The following is a 19,356-nucleotide window of genomic DNA, read 5'->3' as shown; positions in this document are numbered from 1 at the left end:
CTGCTGCTGGAACACAAAATGATTTATATGATTTTATTTGTTCTCCCCTTTGCAGGAGACGAGAGAATACGAGGTTTCTATCTGAAGACGCTGCTGTGTGTCTCAGCATGGACAGACAGACAGGCAGACAGACATACAGACAGACTGCTGGCCTTTGAAAGCGTCCGTCACACTCCTCCACTCCTCTGGTGAGCCCGCTGGGTTCCTGATACCTCCACCCGGTCCTGTGTGTTCTGTGTAGGACTCTGCATCCCCCTGCTGGGCCACCGGAATTATTTTTCTATCTCTCCAGCAGCGACAGTCCAGCAGCAGTTTGTACAGTTTGTAATCCCGAGGACTTTCAGTGAGCCCTAACATCTCAGAGAGCCGAGGGAGTCAATGCAAAGTTAGTGCAACTAAGTGCATATAGTCACAAATGTTCTGTTGTGTTCTGTACATTATACATTATATGTCTCCTGCCATAACTTAAAGAACAACGGGAGGATTCATGGACTGAAGGTGAAGACTTCACACTAAACAGGAACATCAGGATTTTGCTCCAACTCTTTGAATTGATGTAACTTTCTAAGATAACCAATGAGACTGATCTTTACATTGAAGGCTCTTAAGCAGCGCTCACATATAATGTATATTAGTTTACATCAAGACAACATACGCACACACGCTACATAATCACATTCTCCTGTTTCATCCACAAACACGATCCAGTGTGAACACTTTCTCTTTTATTCTACAACCACAATATTGAGAACCTTTAGTTTCCTTGTCCATCCCTCAGTATCCGTTCTGTTTCAGTTCACACACGTTTGACCGTTTCCTTCCTTTGCACCAGGACGAGCTGCTGTTTGTGTCATTGCCTGTTTGGAGATTCTGTACTGTTGTTCCACACACATAATCACATGTATCCATGCAGCTGGAGGGATGACAGTGATGACCTTTGACCTATTTTTGATTCATTGTACATAACTGATGACGCTACTTCACAAACATCTTCAATAAAAGTTATTGTTCAGAAAAAAACCTGCATTAATAGCATTTGTAATCAGCTGAGTTACTGTGTGTGTGTGTGTGTGTGTGTGTGTGTGTGCTCAGGCATCAGAGGAGGCCCCTCCGGCTCCCCCTGTCTGCCTCCTAAATTGCTCGAAACATAGTTCAGGGGTCCTGCTGGTTCAGGTTTGTTTGTTGATGTTATCCCATTTTAAACAGCAGCATCTTTGAGCCTAATAGAGCGGAACACCGGCTCTCTCTACTGGCAAAGACCACAAATTACCGACGAGGCCTTTGGAAGTGATCTGGCCACAAAGACATCACCATGTTGTCAGTTAGGTGGCATAAATATACGACAGTGAGCCTCTTTTTAATCTGAGAGCTCCTTCCATGTGACCAGGTGAGTTCATTAAGGTGATCAGGACATCTCACACACACACACACACACTCCGCCATGCTGTCACTGTGACAAAGCTCAACACCTCAGCCTCTCTGTTAAACCGATGTCTTGATTCAGCAGCAGATTGTAGGAATAAAAGACCAGAGACTAATGCTGCGGATTGATTGATTTTTATTTTAAAACATTTTAAAATAAATAAATACGAGCAGATGATTGTTCTAAGCAACAATCTTTTAAATATATAGAACAGTCGAGGAGTGAGACACAATTAAGTCACAATTATGTACATCCAGTGAGGAAGAAGAAACAGCTTGATGATGATGATGATGATGATTGCAGTTACATGGAAAGGAGGGGGTGATTTCTAAATGTTTAAGAAAACTATATGTCTTCAAATGATAAAGGGAACCTTGGCAAAGACACTGTTGTTGACTTTAGACCAGTTTAGAAGCTTTGTCCACTTTCCTCTTCATCATCATTGATCCCAGACTGTCAGACCTCCTTTACCTGTCATTACACCCTCCTGCCACAGGGGGGCCGTGTTTATGTGGAGCTGTTTGAGTGAAGCTGATCACATTGTTTACATTAGAGCAGCAGAATCAATTAGACAATTTGTACCGATGAGCGGAGCGGTCACTGTTAATGTATTATTATTTATTGATAATTATTATTATTTGCGCGTAGTACCAAAGGATACTATAGCTGCAGTAGTGCTGGTGAGCTACAGTTAGCATTAGCATCATATTAACGTCAGAAACCACACTAACACGGCTTGACAGCCCCATGAACACACGACCGCATGTCACTAACATACAAACACACAAACATACAAACAGCCGCCATGCTGCGTGCTGAGGCTGCAGGAACTACAGCGCCATGTTATCGGGCTGTTCGCGCCGCCATGTTTGTATGAATGTAGCGGCAGAGTCTTTAGCGCCTCCGTCCCCGCGGCTCTGCGCATGCGCGCCCGTCGCTCCGCGGTTGCGCTAACAGCTCGGATGCTAGCAGCCATCGATGCTCGCTGCTCTTCACAACAATAACATCGCATACAACCGCAGCTTTGCTTCTGGGAGCCGCGGCAAACACATTGGGAACCTCTTCTGCAGCCACGCATTGGACTACGACCGAGCCGACCTCCCTCCTTGTTTCTGTGTGGGTCTGGTGTTGACGATGGGAGTGGACGGGTTTGCAGATTTACGGAGCTTGTTCGTGCAGGAGCAGCAGCAGGAGTCACGGCCGGACAGCTAGGCCGCACTGGGGCTCGGGAGCTCGCAACGGCGCTCTGTTCGTGTGTGATTCTGCGTGTAGCCTCCACATTAGGACGTAGAGAGCAGCGCGGAGGAGGCGGCGGTTTAATTCTACGAGTATCCAGGTTTTTGTTGTGTTTTTGAGCCGATAAGTCGAGCTAGCCTCAGCTAGCCAAGCAACCTTGACTGGCTGACGTCTCGTCTTCGTTGTTAGCTCTTTGAGCTAACCTCAGTTAGCATCGTTAGCCGGTCATTCGCGGGTCCAGACCCGTTAAAGGACGTTAATAGCGGGATTTTATTTCTCCGTTGAGCCCCGATTGGCGCTAGTGTGGCAGATTTCTGTTGCAGCGTCTGATCCTGGATGAATGTGGGACAAAATGGAGACCCCGACGATTGTGTACGATTTGGATACTTCAGGGGGCTTAATGGAGGTGAGAAGGCCGCGGAGAGGGAGAGGAACATCTGAGACACTAACAAGGAGAACATCTGCAGCTTTAATGTTACTAACATGTCACAACATCTGCACCTGTAGGGTTAAACACCTCATTATGTCACTGAGCTCAGCTTTATATGGATCTGTGTTCATCTCAGCTCGGGTTCTCCTTGTTTGGTGTCTGTTTGCTTCTTCATGTTCCTCCAGCTCACACACAGGGGAGCACATCTGATTTGTATTCTAATACTTTGAAAACTTTCGCAGCAAATCCAGACGCTGCTGGCGCCCCCGAAGTCCGAGGAGGTGGAGAAGAGGAGGAAGCTGGTGAGGGACGTGAGGAGGAGCGGCAGGGCGACCAACCATGACACCTGCGACAGCTGCAGGGAGGGGGGAGACCTGCTGTGCTGCGACCACTGCCCCGCAGCTTTCCACCTGCAGTGCTGGTAAGGAGAGGGAGAGAGGGTGTGTGTGGAGACTCATGGACTCTTCTAAAGTGGAACCTGCTGCTCCTCAGAGAAGCTTCAGACATGCTGAGGGTCACTGTGCCCGCTTCAGTGTGTGTGTGTGTGTGTGTGTGACTTATCGCCATGGTAATCCTCACAGTCTGATCTTTACTTCTCTTAATCCGGTTGAAGACTTTCCATCATGTCTCTGTGTGCACTCAGTTGGTTCTCTTCTTCTCAGTGGACTCTGTTTGTTTGTGAGCCTTCATTAGTGTGTTGTCTCCTCAGCTTCATCGCCTGCAGGTCCACTCTGTCAGCGGCTCTTAAAGAGTTAAACTCTGTTCCCTCTCTTGATGGAGCTGAGAGTTTACTGGGCTGTTTGGTTAGATGTTGTTTGGACACAGACATTATAACTCTCACACTCACATGTGTTGGTGTGTGTTTGCTGTTGTTTAAAGAGTGTTTGTGTTAACTGTGTGTTGCTTGTGCAGACTTGACACACATCTCATCTATCATCTATACTAAGCAGAGCTATACACTTAGATGTGTCCCTGCTCTGTATGAACGCTTCTTGTATCGGTGTGTAGTTCAGTTGGTCCTCCTCTCCTGTGTGTCTGTGTGTGTGTGTGTGTACCATTGTGTGTTTGGTTCAGTCCTCTCCAGTGTGTGTGTGTATCAGTGTGTAGTTCAGTCCTACCCTCCTCTCCGGTGTGTGCAGTTCAGTCCTCCTCTCCTGTGTGTGTGTGTGTCAGTGTGAATGTGTGTGTGTGTGTGTGTGTGTGTGTGTGTGTGTGTGTGTGTGTGTATGTGGTGGAGTCCTCCTCTCCAGTCGCGGAGCTAAAAATGGAGTCTGCGCTGGTGCTGCTTGTGTTTACAATATGGCGCCCTCCTTGCTTCTCTGCCCCACCGCCATCTTACCAGACTCTAAAATTCAAATAATCCACGTTAATTTGCCTAAATACTGCAGCCGAAGCCTTTTTCGTTGTGTGTTGTGCGTGTGTGTGTGTATTTTGTGTGTCTTGTAGCGTTCAGGGACCTCTCAGGCTCCGTGTTGAGCGGTTAACTCCGTGCTGCCTTCACGTGTCTCCATTAAACGCAGCGCTTCTGTTTGTATGGTTGGAACATTTCTTGCCGTTGTGAAGATTTGAGTCCGGGCTCATGTTTAAACGGATGTGTGAAGGCGGGAGAGTTAAATGTTTTCTCCATATATGGTCCGGCTGCGTGTCGTTCTGTGATGACGTTTGGTGCCTCACGCGTTTTGTCTTGAAGTTATTATGAGAATATAAATAATCAAGCTGTAGAATATTGTCACAGCCTCATGAAATCCTCCTTCATGTTCAGTATTTGTTGCTCCGCTGCTCAGCACGGACACATTTTCCATTCCCGTGTTTTTCTCCGTTGTGTTGGATCTGAATTCCATCCGTCTGAGCCGTCAGGGTGGATTTAGCTGTTAGTCTTTGGACTGCAGGGAGTATAGATGTGTATTAACTGATTGTTGATCATTATGTGTTTACGTCTTTTCACACAATGTAAAAATATATTATGCATTTCCCGACTCATCACACATTTCTGAACGTGTATTAATTGGTTTATAAAACGGTTCGCATCTTTGTGATCCGTTTAGGTGTTTTGTTAGTGCAGTGCCTTGATCGGACCGCTAGATGGCGGCAGAGTGACGCTTGTGAATGCTGTGTGTGATCTCACTGCTCATGGTGTTCCTCCTCTTCCCACAGTAACCCTCCTCTGAGTGAAGAGATGCTTCCTCCTGGTGAATGGATGTGCCACCGCTGCAATGTACGGAAGAAGGTGGGCACAGTGTTTCTGTTGTGGGAATTTCAAATCTCCCAGGCTGCTGTGAGGGAAGGATTGTTCTGCTGTAGCCTCTTATCTTAAACCTGAGTTTTGTCAGAGGCCACTTCAAGCTTGTGTAAGAGCACACAGGCCTGTTTCCAGTCACTTATCTGTACGTTATGTTGACCCATACGTGTGTTTGTTTCCTGTCAGAAACGAGAGCAGAAGTCGGATCAGACCAACGGTTTGCCAGAGAGGTCTTCGTCCAAGCGTTCAGCTTCCCCAGCGGTGGAGTTGGAACTCAATGCCGGCCCCCTGCGTCTGGATGGCCTTCCTCCAGGAGCGGGAGCGGCAGGACCCGGTCTACGTGTGGCCCAGGTCCGCCTCTTAGACCGTAGAAACAGCAGCAGGCCGAGCAGCCGGCCCGGTACGCCAACCTCCAACACCTCATCCACCCCGACTCCCTCAGAAGAGCAGAACGACGGAGAGGAGGAGACGGCAGAGCCTGATGAGGAAACTCAAGGCTCTGAGGTTGAAGGCGCTCCGCTCTCAACTCCGCCTCCTCGCCTCCTCAAGAGGCCCTTTCAGCTGCTCATAGCAGCTGCTATGGAGAGAAACCCAACACAGTTCCAGCTGCCCAGTGAGCTCACCTGCACCACGGCACTGCCAGGTTAGAAACATGGGACTCCTTCTTATATACCTGCTAGATGTTTGGGGTTGGGGGGGTCTTCAGGTTTACATGGGAACATAAGAGGTAAATGTAATGACAGCTTGGTCCTTGAATGCATCATCATCACTCTCTGATACTTTGGTTTTCTTTCTTTGTATATTGTGTACTAGTGTTCTTCTTGATCTTTGTTGTCCTTGCAGGCAGCAGCAAGCGGAGGAGGAAAGAGGAGTTTCTTGGGAAGCCGTTCAGGCGGCCTCAGCATGAGCTGGATCCAAACGGTCTGGTCCCTCTGCCGGTCAAGGTCTGCTTCTCATGCAACAGGTCAGTAGCTGTGGAGTTTGAGTTCTCATGGAGGTACAGACACACTTAAGAATGAGTCAGGATAACTTGTTCTGTTTCAAACTGATCCAGCAGAAGTGTGACCTGATTGTATTTCTCCTCCCAGGAGTTGCAGGTTGGCTCCTCTGATCCAGTGTGATTATTGTCCTCTGCTGTTCCACATGGACTGCCTGGACCCTCCGCTCACTGCCTTACCTGCTGGGAAATGGATGTGCCCAAACCACGTGGAGCACATGGCGGTAAGAGACGCCATCCTGGTTCTTGGGTTCAGATTTAAACTTAGTTCACGTTACGTTTCTGTGAAAACGGTCTAACTTCAGTCACCAGAATGAAATCCAACTGTACATTTAAATCCCATGTGTGTGTCCAGCTGAACCAGAGGAGCCTCAGCCTGTCCAGCCGCTGTCAGCTCTTTGACGAGTTCCAGGACAGAATGTCTCAGCACGCCGTCAAGTTGGACTTCCTGCGCAGAGTCCATCGGCAGAATATGCCCAACAAACGCAGCACGCATCAGCACAACAACAAGACCATGATGGTACGCTGGGGCAGAGGCAGCCTGGTGGCAGCGTGTCCTCTCCTGTCTGTCATGTTTCAGACAGACACGTGTGTTTGTGTGTGTGTGTGTGTGTGTGTGTGTGTGTGTGTGTGTGTAGTTCTGTAAGCTTTATTTTATGCATCTGTAAAGTAGATAAATGTGTGTAAGCCAGAGTGTAAAGGAACATATTGATTGTTTGTGTCTGTAACTGTAGCAACAAACACTGTGTGACCCAGAGAGTCCATGTCTGAGCCTGATAACACGCATGTGGAGCACAGTGACATGTCAGCCTCTGAAGGCAGCAGACGTTGTTGTTTCAATCACCACTGTTTGGACTCAGGTGCCAGATGCCATCAAGTCCCAGTACCAGAACCCTCCCCCAATGCTCCTCCCTGCAGGAGTCCGTCAGCTGGAGCTGGTCTGCAGCGGAGTCCCAGACCGCCAGCCCTCAAAGCACTTCACCTCCGAGGCCGAGCAGCAGGAGGTACAGACACACCAATGACCTCACCGTATCAGATCAGCACCTCAGAGCCACACTGGCTGCTATTTAAAGATCCTTATGTCATTATTTATACTTAACTTAATACGTTTACCCACTTGTCCAGTATCGTGTTCTCCTGTTTTGTCTCTGTCTTCAGTTTTCAGACGGGCACAGTTAGGAGACAGACTTGATGTGTGTTGTTGATCATAGTGTTGTTGTGTTGTGTTGTGTAGTGGCTCCAGGACGTCATCGCCCTCCAGTGCAGCATCATGCGCCACCTCTCCATCAGGCAGAAGTCTTCTTCTGCACCTTCAGCAGTGTCGTCAGTGGACTGGGACTCTACGCAGAAAAGCGGTACAAAATCTTGTGTCACGTCAAAGGACATCAAAGCTCCGCCTTCTTTAGGACGGACATCTCCGTGCTCTAAAGCCTGCAGTGCTCCTGCTGACACACAGGGGGCGTCTGTGTCCAGGGACAGACTGAAAGAGGCGGGAGGCTGTAAGTGCAGCGTGACGCCGTGTCACACTTGTAGGAAACCCAACGGGCCTGTAGCAGAGGAGTGTGAGCCTCCTAAAGCCAACGGGCCTGTAGACTGTAACAGTGCCTCAGAACAGCACCACAGACTGAAGCCCGGTACCACCGCCCCGGACCCGGCTCCTGCCGCCGGGCTGGGGAACCACATAGGAGTAGAGACGGTGAAGAGGGAGCCTGAGAGCAGCATGGAGGTCTGCACACAGAAGAGTTGTCCCACCGCTCCCACGATATGGACCCACACGGGCCAGCAGAACCACCGCAGCATCCAGGGAGACGCTGTGAGCCAAGAAGACAAATCCTCTCACCTCATCACCAGCAGTGCCCTGTCAGCCGGCCCACCTAAAGGCATCCAGGACTCCAGCAAGCGGGAGTCTTCCTCATCCACTCCAGGTACAGACATGTGTGTGATATGAGGGAGACTGCTTTATCTCTGTTTGTATGTGATTGATCCAGATCATTCTGCATGTTTCCTCTCTGCAGACATCAAGTCCAGTCCGGCGCTGATGGACTCGTTGCTCCCCAGCGCGCTCGCCTCCATCACTAACCTGTCCAGCTGTCTGAAAGATGATGGGGGTGAGTGAGCTCAACCACAGCATCACACACAAGCTAAATCTACCAGTCTTACCCTGACCCCAGAGTTCACACAGGGCGCCAGGTTCATGTGTGTAGGGTGAGGAGGCTTGTGTCAGCACATACTTCTCCTTTAAATGTTTAAATGTGCTTTAAAACACCTGTATAGATGTTGTGTCCTGTCTGATGAAATGATTTCATGGCTTGGCTCAGAGGAAACACTTGGTTTCCTCTTTGGTCCAATCATGTAGCATCATCTCATCTTCTGCTGTACACGTCCTGGACACTAGAGGGTGCTGTTATGCACACAACACTGAACTATTGTGCGACTGCAGAAATGTCAAGTGAGGGAAAGAAAGAATAGCGTGTCATCAGTTGGTAATGTGTGTGTATGTAGGGATCGAGCTGGACAAACTGGATGCAGAGATGATCAAGCTTCTGGCCTGGCAGAGGATCCAGCAGCTCTTCCCCCCCAAAGCTCCCAGCACCCCCCCTCCAGCCCCTCCAGCCCCCCCAGCCCCCCCTGCCCCCAAAGCCCTGATGCCCCCCCGGCCTCAAGGTAAGACACCCGTGTGTGTGTGTGTGTGTGTGTGTGTGTGTTGGTTGTAGACATAATAACGACCATGTGGTTGTAAAACATGTTTCAGCTATTTCCCTCTGGATGATAAAGTTCTTATCTTATCTTTGAGATTATATTTGGACATAGAAGATGAAGGGTAATGAGAACAGGAATGACGTAATGCACCTTTCCTTCCAGGCCAGAAGAAGGTGCAGGCTCGAGCCGTCTTCTATCCTCTGACAGGGAAAGGAGCAGCGGTCAGCATGTGTTATAGGACTCTGTACATAGGATCTGGTAAGAAGGGGCCGACACTCAACTCTGTTTGTCCTGTACTTTATTACATTTACACTGATTTAACCCATGAAGTGCTGCTATTTAGAGATGAATTACAGATCAGATCAATTTACAGATCAGTGTAGGAGCTAACCAGGGTCAAAGGGCAACATGGCAGCTTTATTCTACATATATAAACTCATGTAAGGGTGCAGACATGACCTGTGTGATAGGGTGTGATGTCATCAAACATTCTGTCCTCTTCCCTCCCAGATCAACCTCCTGCTTTAAACACTACAGTTTATAATCTGTCTCTCTTTCCTGTCTGAAGGTGCTGATATGGACGTGTGCCTTACTAAATATGGTCACTGCAACTACATATCGGGGAAACATGCCTGTATTTTCTATGATGAGGTAAGAAGCTTGAACACACAGACGTGTCTGCTGTGTGTGACACGGCAGGATGTTGATTTGTTGTGTTGTTGTTGCCAGAACACCAAACATTACGAGCTGCTGAACTACAGCGAGCACGGCACCACGGTGGACAACGTCCTCTACTCCTGTGACTTCTCTGAGAAGGCCTCTCCATCGCCACCTAGTGGCCTGGTGGCCAAAGTCCAAGGCATCATCCGTGAGTCTGCTACATGTAGTCTGACCCAGTGTAAAGCCACACACACACACACACACACACACACACACACACACACACACACACACACACACACACACACACACACACACACACACACACACACACACACACACACACACACACACACAGGCACCTCCACATCTCAGCCTGAAGATGTTTTCATTGCTGCCCTCATGTCTCCCCTCCCCTGCAGGTCGCAGTAAGAAGCGGGACCAGGATGAGGGTCCCAGCTCGGTGTCTGGGCTCTTCCCAGCTGGTGGGGTGATGAGCAGTCAGAAGCAGGGCGGCCCCGAGCTTTCCTGCAACTGCAAGGCCAGCAGCTCCAGTTTGATTGGCGGCAGCGGGGCGGGCTGGGAGGGCACGGCGCTGCTGCACCACGGCAGCTACATCAAGCTGGGCTGCCTGCAGTTTGTCTTCAGCATCACCGAGTTTGCCACCAAGCAGCCCAAAGAAGAGGAGACGACCACGCCCACCGGCTCCTCTGCCGCCCCCGTCACCAGTGGGACCGGCGCCGCCGCCCCCGCCCTCACCACTGCTCCACCCAGCACTGCCACAGTCAGCAGCCCCTCCAGCCAGGATGAGGCCGAAGCAGAGGCCGCTCCCCCTCATGAAGTGCCCGCTCTGCGCTCCACCTCCGCCCCGTAGCCCCGCAGGAAGTCCACACTTTAGTTTTGCACCTTCCGAGTCAGGATGAAGGGAGAGCGGCACCGCCGGTTGGTCGACAGGGAAAATGTTTCTTTTTTTCCTTTTTAATGGTTTGTATCTTTGCATGAACTTGAAGTATTATTGACAATCTCCTTTGTTTTTTGATCGACTGACAGTAACCTTTAGTTGATAAAGACCTTTGCGACGTTGAGCCAACATTATTTACCGAGGCTCAGTTTTTGGTTTTGCCAGTCTGACTTTCTGTACGGTGTAACTTTACTTTGTCAGTCAGCCCATTTAGCACAAACTTATTTTGTAGTATTGAAGTCCATACATTATTATTTTTTTGCTGCTTTTGCACCACAGGTAGCTATATATGTATGAAACCATACATGCTTATACACTATATGTACATATTATGTAAATATATATAATTCAGTGGCTCTCAATTGGAGGAACATTGGATTTCATGTAGATTTACCATTTATTGGTTTTTAACTGTACAGTTCATGGAATTTGTGATACCGTGTAGAGCACCAGAGGTTTTGTGATAAACTCGTTCTTAGTCAGTACTTTCCGCTGTAGTCCATCTGTAAATAAACTCTTGTTTTAGCACTCATTTTAACATCTTGTGCTGCTGTGTACATAAGCACTCGTCTGTACCTGCTTGTCTGTTCAAACGTGTAAATACAGAAAGATTTTCTAAGAACACAGTTGGTGGATGTGTGTCTGCTTTGAACTTCACATCAATAAATTCATTCATTGGAACCTTTGTTCTCGTGGAGAAGCTTGTTGGAGCCTCGTGTCCTCTCTATGTGCTGTGGATCTGTGGCTCCGCGCTACGGTGGCCGGGAGGAGAGACAACGCGATACAGAAGAGACACCGCGCGTGCATCAATGTGACCAAACATGAAGGGAACAAAATATTAAAACACTACGGAAATGAAGGATAACGTAACCGAACTCTGACGGGGACGTTTAACGGCAGGATACAGCGGGGAAATAACACGTAAAGTATGTTCAGCTGTATTATTTTGATGATTAAACTCATATGCAATGGGACATATTTGTGCTTGTAGTGTCGGTGTTGCTAACATCAATGTAGCTCTGTATGGAAATGTAACGTCGTTAATATGAAGCCGAGCGGTTGTAAAACCGGGAGAACAACTTCCGTGTTGTTGTGGTTAATTTCCGCTGTGTTGAGTCTCGCTTCCCGTACCGAGCTGTACCTCACTCTCTAGTACTGTAAGAACGGAATAAATATGATAAAAATAGGAGATCCCAAGTAAAAAAAAAAAAAGATATCAAGTCACAACTTTTTTTCTCAATAAAGTATTACTATAATTGTTCCATAGGCTGCTGCGGTAAATCAGTAACTCACTGACACACCCCCTGTGTGTGTGTGTGTGTGTGTGTGTGTGTGTGTGTGTAGGAGCAGGTTGAACCTCTCCCTCCACCTGCTGCTCCTGCAGTCGGACCTGCTGCTCTGCAGACACAGACATCATGTCCACCTTCATCCTGGTTGTGGGCGTCGTGGTGGGACTCGCTTATTTATTCCGCCACATTGTGGTGAAAGGAAAGAGATGTACCAGCAAAGCCAAGCTGAGAGGGAAAACTGTGATCGTGACAGGTGAGAGAGAGAGTGGGGTTAGAGTGTGAGAGAGAGTGTGTGTGAGTGTGTGTGTGAGAGACAGAGAGAGAGAGAGAGAGAGTGTGTGTGAGAGAGACAGAGAGAGAGACACTGAACTCTGAACACTGAACTCTTCTATATGTGAAGTATAAAAGTATATTCCGGACGTATTTCTTCTCTGGAATGTGGTTGAAGATGTAAGATCTGATGTGTTTGCTCAATCAATCACAGGGCAGGAGTCCATTGTTGCACATTAACAGTCACACAAACTCGCTTTTCTAGTGTGACTAGAAAATAAAGGTGCAGCTTTCTGGGTGAAGGTTGAAGATCGACTTGTTCTGGATTTGGGATGAGACGGCCTCAGATTTCATCACCATGCTAGATTTGTGTGTGTGTGTGTGTGTGTGTGTGTGTGTGTGTGAGGGATATGTCTCGTTTACAAAGCACATTAGCCGACCTTTGTCAGAAACATTCATGGATGCAAACGTTGGCATGGAGCTCCTGTTGATAGTCAAATAGAATAGAGCCAATAAAGAGCCAAAGTCCAAAGATTGAACTTATCAGCAGCGACCTCACCATCAGTGACCTCATGAGACAGTGAGGGTCGATCAGGACAAAGCTTTGGTGCTGTGATGAGACACAGACAGGCAGACAGACAGGCAGACAGACAGGCAGACAGCGAGACAGGATAGAAGTGTAACTCTTGCTCCTTGTCCCCTGGAGCCACAGCGCTCCATGTTTGATTGATGTCAAAGACGTAAAAAGCATCACCATAACACACACTCATGTCTGTTTGATTGACAGGCAGTAACACTGGCATTGGGAAGAGCACAGCCGTCGATCTGGCGAGGAGAGGAGCCAGAGTGATCCTGGCCTGTCGCAGCAAGGAGAGAGGAGAAGCTGCTCTGGAGGAAGTCAAGAGAGTGAGGAGGCTCCTTCTTCTGTCAATGTGACCTTTGACCCAGCATCAACCAACCACCCACCCACACACACACATCACAACACACCATCCTTTACTGAGGAGCTGGAAGTTGTGTTTAGTCCACAACACTCAAACCAAACACACTCACTCATCACATCACACTCTGAGATACAAGCAACAGGAAGTCCAAGGAGCTTTAAGATGTTTTCACTTCATTTCTTTGGAGATTTCCCCTTTTATGATGGAAAAGCAACTTAAAGATCATTATGCCATCAGGTAGTGAAGTGTTGGAGTCTTATCATCAATGTTCTAGGTGGCAGGGTCAATCTGTCTGGATGATCAGGTGATGTCATCATACTGAGAGCGAACGTCTCTCGGTGTGTGTGTGTGTGTGTGTGTGTGTGTGTGTGTGTGTGTCAGGAGAGTGGGAGTGAGGAGGTGCTGTTCATGCAGCTGGACCTGGCGAGTCTGAAGTCTGTGCGCAGCTTTGCTGAAAGCTTCCTGAAGACGGAGCCCAGACTGGACATCCTCATCAACAATGCAGGTCTGAATGTTTACTGATGAAGGCACGCACGCACCCACGCACGCACGCACCCACGCACGCACGCACGCACGCACGCACGCACGCACGCACGCACGCACGCACGCACCTGGGTCAGGTGGATCCTCTGAGCCCCTGTGCACTGTGAGCTCACATGATCCTAAATGACCCCAGCCTTTGTTTGGTTGTGTAAACTGGTCTAAAGTGGAGCTGTGGTTGTGTTTCAGGTGTCGTCATGCAGGGCAGGACAGAGGACGGACTGGGCATGATGTTTGGGGTCAACCACCTCGGTCACTTCCTGTTAACCAACCTGCTGCTGGAGAGGCTGAAGGCGTGCGGACCCAGTCGGGTGGTCAACGTGTCTTCTCTCGCTCACAACATGGGCAAGATTGACTTTGACTGTCTGAACGCCCACAAAGCTCTGGTGCCGTCCTTCTCTGTCATAGGACTCAACGTGGCTTACTGTGACAGCAAGCTGTGTAACGTCCTGTTCACCCATGAGCTCGCCAAGAGGCTGCAGGGCACCCAGGTCACCTGCTACAGCCTCCACCCAGGTCAGAGCTCCAGAGCACAGGGCAGCACACAACCACAACCATCAGAACCAGTGTCAATACACCACATGACCTCACCTCAGGATCATTGTGATCACTATTATTATCATTTGGTTTCACAATGCCAGTGGACAAACGAACATTCTGTAAAGGTTTGTGTTCTAACCTCTATAAAGGTTGAGATGATGTCATTGCTCACACACTGTAAAGCTGCCGAGGTTCAACCTGACTACCTTTGTCTCTGAACTGACAGAAGTGTGTGATGCACAGATTTAGATTCTATGCCTTATTTACAAACATCACTGCGCCTGAATCCTACAGAAGTGAAGAGTTCCAGTTCAACCTGTTGCTCAGCTGCTGCAGCTCCAGTCTCTCATGACTCTAATGTTTACATTTCATTTGAAGTTATAAAGCTTTAATACCAAATAAGCAGAGATGTGACTCTTTGTTGTGTAAACAGGATCAAGGATGGAGGATCACAAAGGAAGTCCAGGTTCTGATTTTCCGTGTGTGTGTGTGTGTGTTTGCAGGTGCGATCAGAACCGACCTCACCAGGAACCTCAGCTCAGTGTTCAACACGCTCTCCCAGCCCATCAAAGCCTTCTTCTTCAAGAACTCAGTGGAGGGAGCTCAGACCACTCTGCACTGCGCCCTGCAGGAGGGGCTGGAGCCGCTCAGCGGGCGATACTTCTCCAACTGCACCGCCAGAAACCTCTTCGCCAAAGCCAAAGATGACGCCACGGCCAAGAAGCTGTGGGAGCTCAGCGAGAGACTGAGTGGCTTAGCCTGAGGAGACGTCACATGATGCAGCCACGGTGATGTCACTGATAGGAAGGAGGAGGTTAGGGTTAACTACTATTGTTTTACTTTATATGGTCAGAAGGATCGAATGAAGATAATGTGCATGAGATGTCTATGAGCAAAGACAACAAACTTATTACATTACTGTCAATCCCTCAACCAAGGGACAGGATGTAGCTCTCCATGGTTCCAAGGTAATTTATTGTTTTGTTCTCGTCCTAATTATTGATCTCAAATTCTCACTTACTTTGAAAATAATTGTTCAAACGTTACATTGACTCGACAGCGCCCTCTGCTGGCCTTAGGCGCTTATAACACAAGTTCCCTGCAGGAAGTTCATCGCCGTTTTGGATTTGCCTTCAAAATAATAAAATATAATTATGATTCTTGTCAAACTGAATTCAAACCTGCACCCCTCCGTGTTGTTTATTCTGTTTATCTGTTATAAACCGTAAATATGCTGCCGTAGATTCAAACGTTGACAGGATGTAGACGCCATTTTGCACAAGCGTGAGTCCAAAACACGTTTCCGGGTCCAGATCGGGTCGCGATAAGTGTCCCGGCAGGTCTACACCCTACAGGACTGAGGCGGATCCTGCAGGTCCGAGGACCCTGCAGGTCTGAGGCGGACCCTGCCGTCATGTCGCTGTTGGTCTCGGTCTCTGCAGCTGTCGTCTCCTTGTATCTGCTCGTTTATTACGCGACGTGCAGAGCGGCGAGATGCTGCAGCGCCGTGAGGCTGAAGGGGAAGACGGTGATCGTGACAGGTACGAGACAGAGAGCTGAGTCTGACTGAGTCTGAGTCTGAGTGCAGAACAAACACATCCAACACGAGTCTGGCTGACTGAAACATCATGAGTGGGATCTCCTTTCCTAACTTTCCTCCCTGAAACAAGCGCACCTGTGAGCAGTGAACCTTCAGTGACCTTTAACCTCCAGCCTAAATGCCCTTCAAGCCCTTACACAGTTAAATACAAATGCAATAAAACCACTATAGGTTGAACTGCTGTGTAGAGAGAGAGAAAGTGTGTGTGTGTGTGTGTGTGTGTGTAAACAAGATGAGTTTGTTTTGTTTTGGCTGCAAATCTTCAAATCTGAAATCATAACACAGTGTTTGTATATTTGCTTTATATTCAAAACACCAGAGAGCAGACTGAAGTTACATCGAGTCACAAGAGACAAAGTCACACACATTTTAATATCAGAAGAGATCCGTTTAAAGCTGTGGATCTACGCACTGTAGAAACACACACACACACACACACACACACAAATGTTGACCTTGTTGTCCTGTGTCTGTACCCTGATGTTCCTGCTCAGGAGGCAACACTGGCATTGGGAAGGCCACCGCTCTGGATCTGGCCTGTAGAGGAGCCAGAGTCATCCTGGCCTGCCGCAACAAGGAGAAGGCTGAAGCTGCTGCCTTTGACATCCGGACTGTAAGAAGCACGCACACACACACACACGCACACACACGCACGCACGCACGCACGCACGCACGCACGCACGCACGCACGCACGCACGCACGCACGCACGCACACACGCACACACACACACACACAGTTCTGTTGAGGTTGTAGTGTGTTAGATTGTGAGTGTGGTTGTGATGTCATATTCAGTTCCATCACCAGATGTTTGTTTGTTTGTTGTCCTTCAGGAAAGTGGGAACAACGAGGTCGTGTTCATGCATCTGGATCTGTCCAGTCTCAAGTCTGTCCGTCACTTTGCTGAAACCTTCCTGAACTCTGAACCCAGACTGGACATCCTCATCAATAACGCAGGTGATGATGTCATCATGATCATCGTCTCTATTGGATCTGCTACAAGGATGACATCTTGCTGCATTCCCCTCCTCTCCTGTTGTCAGGCGTGCTCGGCCCCGGACGCACTCAGGAAGGCTACGGCGTGGCGTTTGGCGTGAACCACCTGGGTCACTTCCTGCTCACCAACCTCCTGCTGGAGCGTCTGCAGCAGTGCGGCCCGAGTCGCGTCGTCACCGTGGCTGCGCTCCTTCATCGCTTCGGACACGTAGACTTCCCCCTCCTGGCCCTCCAGAAGGATCTGGTCTCCAGTCAGTCGGCCTGCTCCAGTCTACAGGCCTACTGCAGCAGCAAGCTGTGTAACGTCCTCTTCACCCGGGAGCTCGCCAACCGGCTGGAGGGCAGCAGGGTCTCCTGCTTCAGCCTCCACCCAGGTCAGAGACACAAACACAGCTTAATGTGCTCAGCATTCATGGGTTCAGACCTGTTTAAGTGCTTCTGTCTCCATTATTTGGTAGGATATTTTTAAGTTTTTTGTAAATTTAGTGGAAACTGAAACCTCAGAACGAGTGATTGATCTGTGACTCATGTGGCAGTTTGATGTTCTCTACATGTTGGCTCCATAATCTAACAGCAGAGCTGAGCAGAGTTTAGGACCCAACTAACCCAGAACTAAACCAGACCCATACTGATGGAGGTTCTGCTGAACCCGACCCAGTTTCCTGTTGGGTGGACGCCTTCACTTCCCACCATGATTGTAAGGTCTTGGTTGGTTCACATCTGTTGGTGGGCGTGGCCTCTTCTGATTGGTTAACATGGCTATTAAGAGAGTCAGACGAGTGAAGCTGCAACAGAGGAGGAACCAAAGAAAGTTCTGCTGCTCTTATATTTCAGACATACAGAGGATTTACCTGAGGCAGGAATCAGAAGCAGGAGAGATCAAAGTTCTCCTTGTAGTCCTGCACAAAGAACACAGAAGCTGCCTGAGTCACATACTCACAAGACTCACAGGACTATTTCTGCCCCTTTTTGAAAGTTCTACCTGTGTCTGTGTGTCCTCCCTCTCTCTTTCTCTTTCTCTCTCTCTCTCTCTCTCTCTCTCTCTCTCCCCCCCCCCCCCCCTTCTCCCCCCCCCCCTCTCTCTCTCTCTCTCTGCAGGAGTCATCCAAACAGAGCTGAGTCGTCACTTCAGTCTGTGGCTGCAGCTCCTGGTCTGGCCCTTTGCCCGGCTCTTCTTCCTGGACCCTGAGGGGGGGTCCCAGACCACCCTGCACTGTGCCCTGCAGGAGGACATGGAGCCTCTCAGCGGACGCTACTTCTCTAACTGTGCGCTGCAGGAAGTGGGCGCCAAGGGACGTGACGACGCTTTGGCCAAGAAGCTGTGGGAAGTGAGTGAGAGGTTGAGTAGTTTGTCCTGAAAGATCCAGAAGCTCTGAGGCCTTAAAGACACTCAGAGGAGTTTGGGCCTCATCATGGACCTCAGAGGGGTAAATAAAGGGAGTTAACACTTTGGGTGGAGGTTTGTTTCAGATAGATTCATTATATTTATCATAATAATAACTACAGTGGCCTTTGAACAAACCTACATGAAGCTGAAATCACAGGTTTCTACTCACGCAAAGAGAGAGGAAATAATGAGGGAACACAAAACTGTAACTTCTATGTCTGGTATTCTATATTAGACTGTTTAATCTTTGATGAGCATGAATCATAACAACTAAAAGGATTGAAAACATTTGAACACTAACTTTGCTTTAACTCCAGAGTGTATTTAGAGATTTCAGACCATATATGATGACACGAAGCCTTGGACCAAAAAACACACAAATCTATTTGTATGATGATATTTCTGCATATTTAATGTCTCTTTATATGAAATAAAGTCCTTTACAGACTAACTGGAGGCTTTTCTCATGCCAAAGGTTCTGACTCTCTCTGTGTGTGTGTGTGTGTGTGTGTGTGTGAGATCACAATGATGACATGTTGTTCAGAGATGATATTGTTCCTTAATATGTTAAAAAGCCTCCTCCTCCTTTGTGCAGTACCCTCTCTTCCCACAGGGGGGCAGTAGCGCTGCACAGCTGCAGCAGCCTCCCTCACTCCGTGTGCTCGTTGTTGCTTGAAGCAAGGTTGTTGAGGACCTTAACCCAGCAGACCTCTGGTTCTGTTCATTATGAGTGCTGATTATGAACACGGGTCGGGCTGAGAGCCGGGTCAGCTGTGTGTGTTAAGAGAAGTGCTCTTGTAATTACTCAGTAGGACGTTCCTCCGCCCAGGCTTCTCCTTTATAACCTCAGCGTTGGTAGGGAGGAAGGCACTCCTGCGATCGATTCCTATCTCCTCCTGCCTTCAACTATCACCCCTCCCTCCTCCCCCCGCCCCCCTGCTGTGAACACGGAGAGAGGAGGAATGTTAAACTCCAATCCTCCTCTCGCCGCAGCACAAGCTTCGTATGTTTCTGTACTTTAGCAGCGTTGCAGCGCGGCGTGATGAGAGAGGAGGCCGTTAAGTTTAACGACGACTAAACATGAACACAGAGTTTATGGGTGTGGCTTTCATGAGGTTTACACATGTTTAACTGACACAACACTC

The 19,356-nt window shown here is 48.7% G+C and overlaps 4 protein-coding genes across 4 annotated transcripts in view; all 4 read left to right on the top strand.

Annotated features, from left to right (window-relative positions):
- The window catches only part of LOC143014102 (seizure protein 6 homolog), a 101,578-nt gene extending 100,591 nt beyond the window's left edge, over positions 1-987 (top strand). The window contains exon 17 of the mRNA XM_076167892.1: positions 56-987. Within this exon, the coding sequence (XP_076024007.1) occupies positions 56-85 (30 nt within the window). The 3' untranslated portion in view covers positions 86-987. The remainder of the gene's footprint in view (positions 1-55) is intronic.
- A 1,374-nt stretch (positions 988-2,361) lies between these two features.
- On the top strand, positions 2,362-11,327 carry phf12b (PHD finger protein 12b). The gene is made up of 15 exons (XM_076167891.1): positions 2,362-3,065; positions 3,332-3,510; positions 5,244-5,316; positions 5,515-5,971; positions 6,172-6,292; positions 6,417-6,549; positions 6,681-6,845; positions 7,186-7,329; positions 7,560-8,250; positions 8,341-8,433; positions 8,828-8,989; positions 9,188-9,283; positions 9,594-9,676; positions 9,755-9,893; positions 10,108-11,327. The coding sequence occupies exons 1-15, from the start codon at positions 3,000-3,002 to the stop codon at positions 10,557-10,559; spliced, it is 3,054 nt and encodes a 1,017-aa protein (XP_076024006.1). The 5' UTR covers positions 2,362-2,999; the 3' UTR covers positions 10,560-11,327.
- Positions 11,328-11,997: 670 nt separating this feature from the next.
- On the top strand, positions 11,998-15,370 carry LOC143014103 (dehydrogenase/reductase SDR family member 13-like). The gene is made up of 5 exons (XM_076167893.1): positions 11,998-12,188; positions 12,993-13,111; positions 13,531-13,654; positions 13,879-14,205; positions 14,733-15,370. The coding sequence occupies exons 1-5, from the start codon at positions 12,062-12,064 to the stop codon at positions 14,990-14,992; spliced, it is 957 nt and encodes a 318-aa protein (XP_076024008.1). The 5' UTR covers positions 11,998-12,061; the 3' UTR covers positions 14,993-15,370.
- A 156-nt stretch (positions 15,371-15,526) lies between these two features.
- Positions 15,527-18,568, top strand: LOC143014105 (dehydrogenase/reductase SDR family member 13-like). The gene is made up of 5 exons (XM_076167894.1): positions 15,527-15,770; positions 16,324-16,442; positions 16,662-16,785; positions 16,872-17,198; positions 17,923-18,568. Exons 1-5 carry the CDS (start codon positions 15,644-15,646, stop codon positions 18,180-18,182), a joined length of 957 nt encoding a protein of 318 aa, XP_076024009.1. The 5' UTR covers positions 15,527-15,643; the 3' UTR covers positions 18,183-18,568.
- The last annotated feature ends 788 nt before the right edge of the window (positions 18,569-19,356 follow it).

The sequence above is a fragment of the Genypterus blacodes genome, unplaced genomic scaffold (assembly GCF_046128005.1).
Source record: "Genypterus blacodes isolate CSIRO-AG114 ecotype Tasmania unplaced genomic scaffold, CSIRO-AGI_Gbla_v1 ptg000180l_1, whole genome shotgun sequence".
In the NCBI taxonomy this organism is placed as follows: Eukaryota; Metazoa; Chordata; class Actinopteri; order Ophidiiformes; family Ophidiidae; genus Genypterus; species Genypterus blacodes.
The sequence above is the reverse complement of the archived record's forward strand: the minus strand, read 5'-3'. Positions and strand labels throughout refer to the sequence as shown.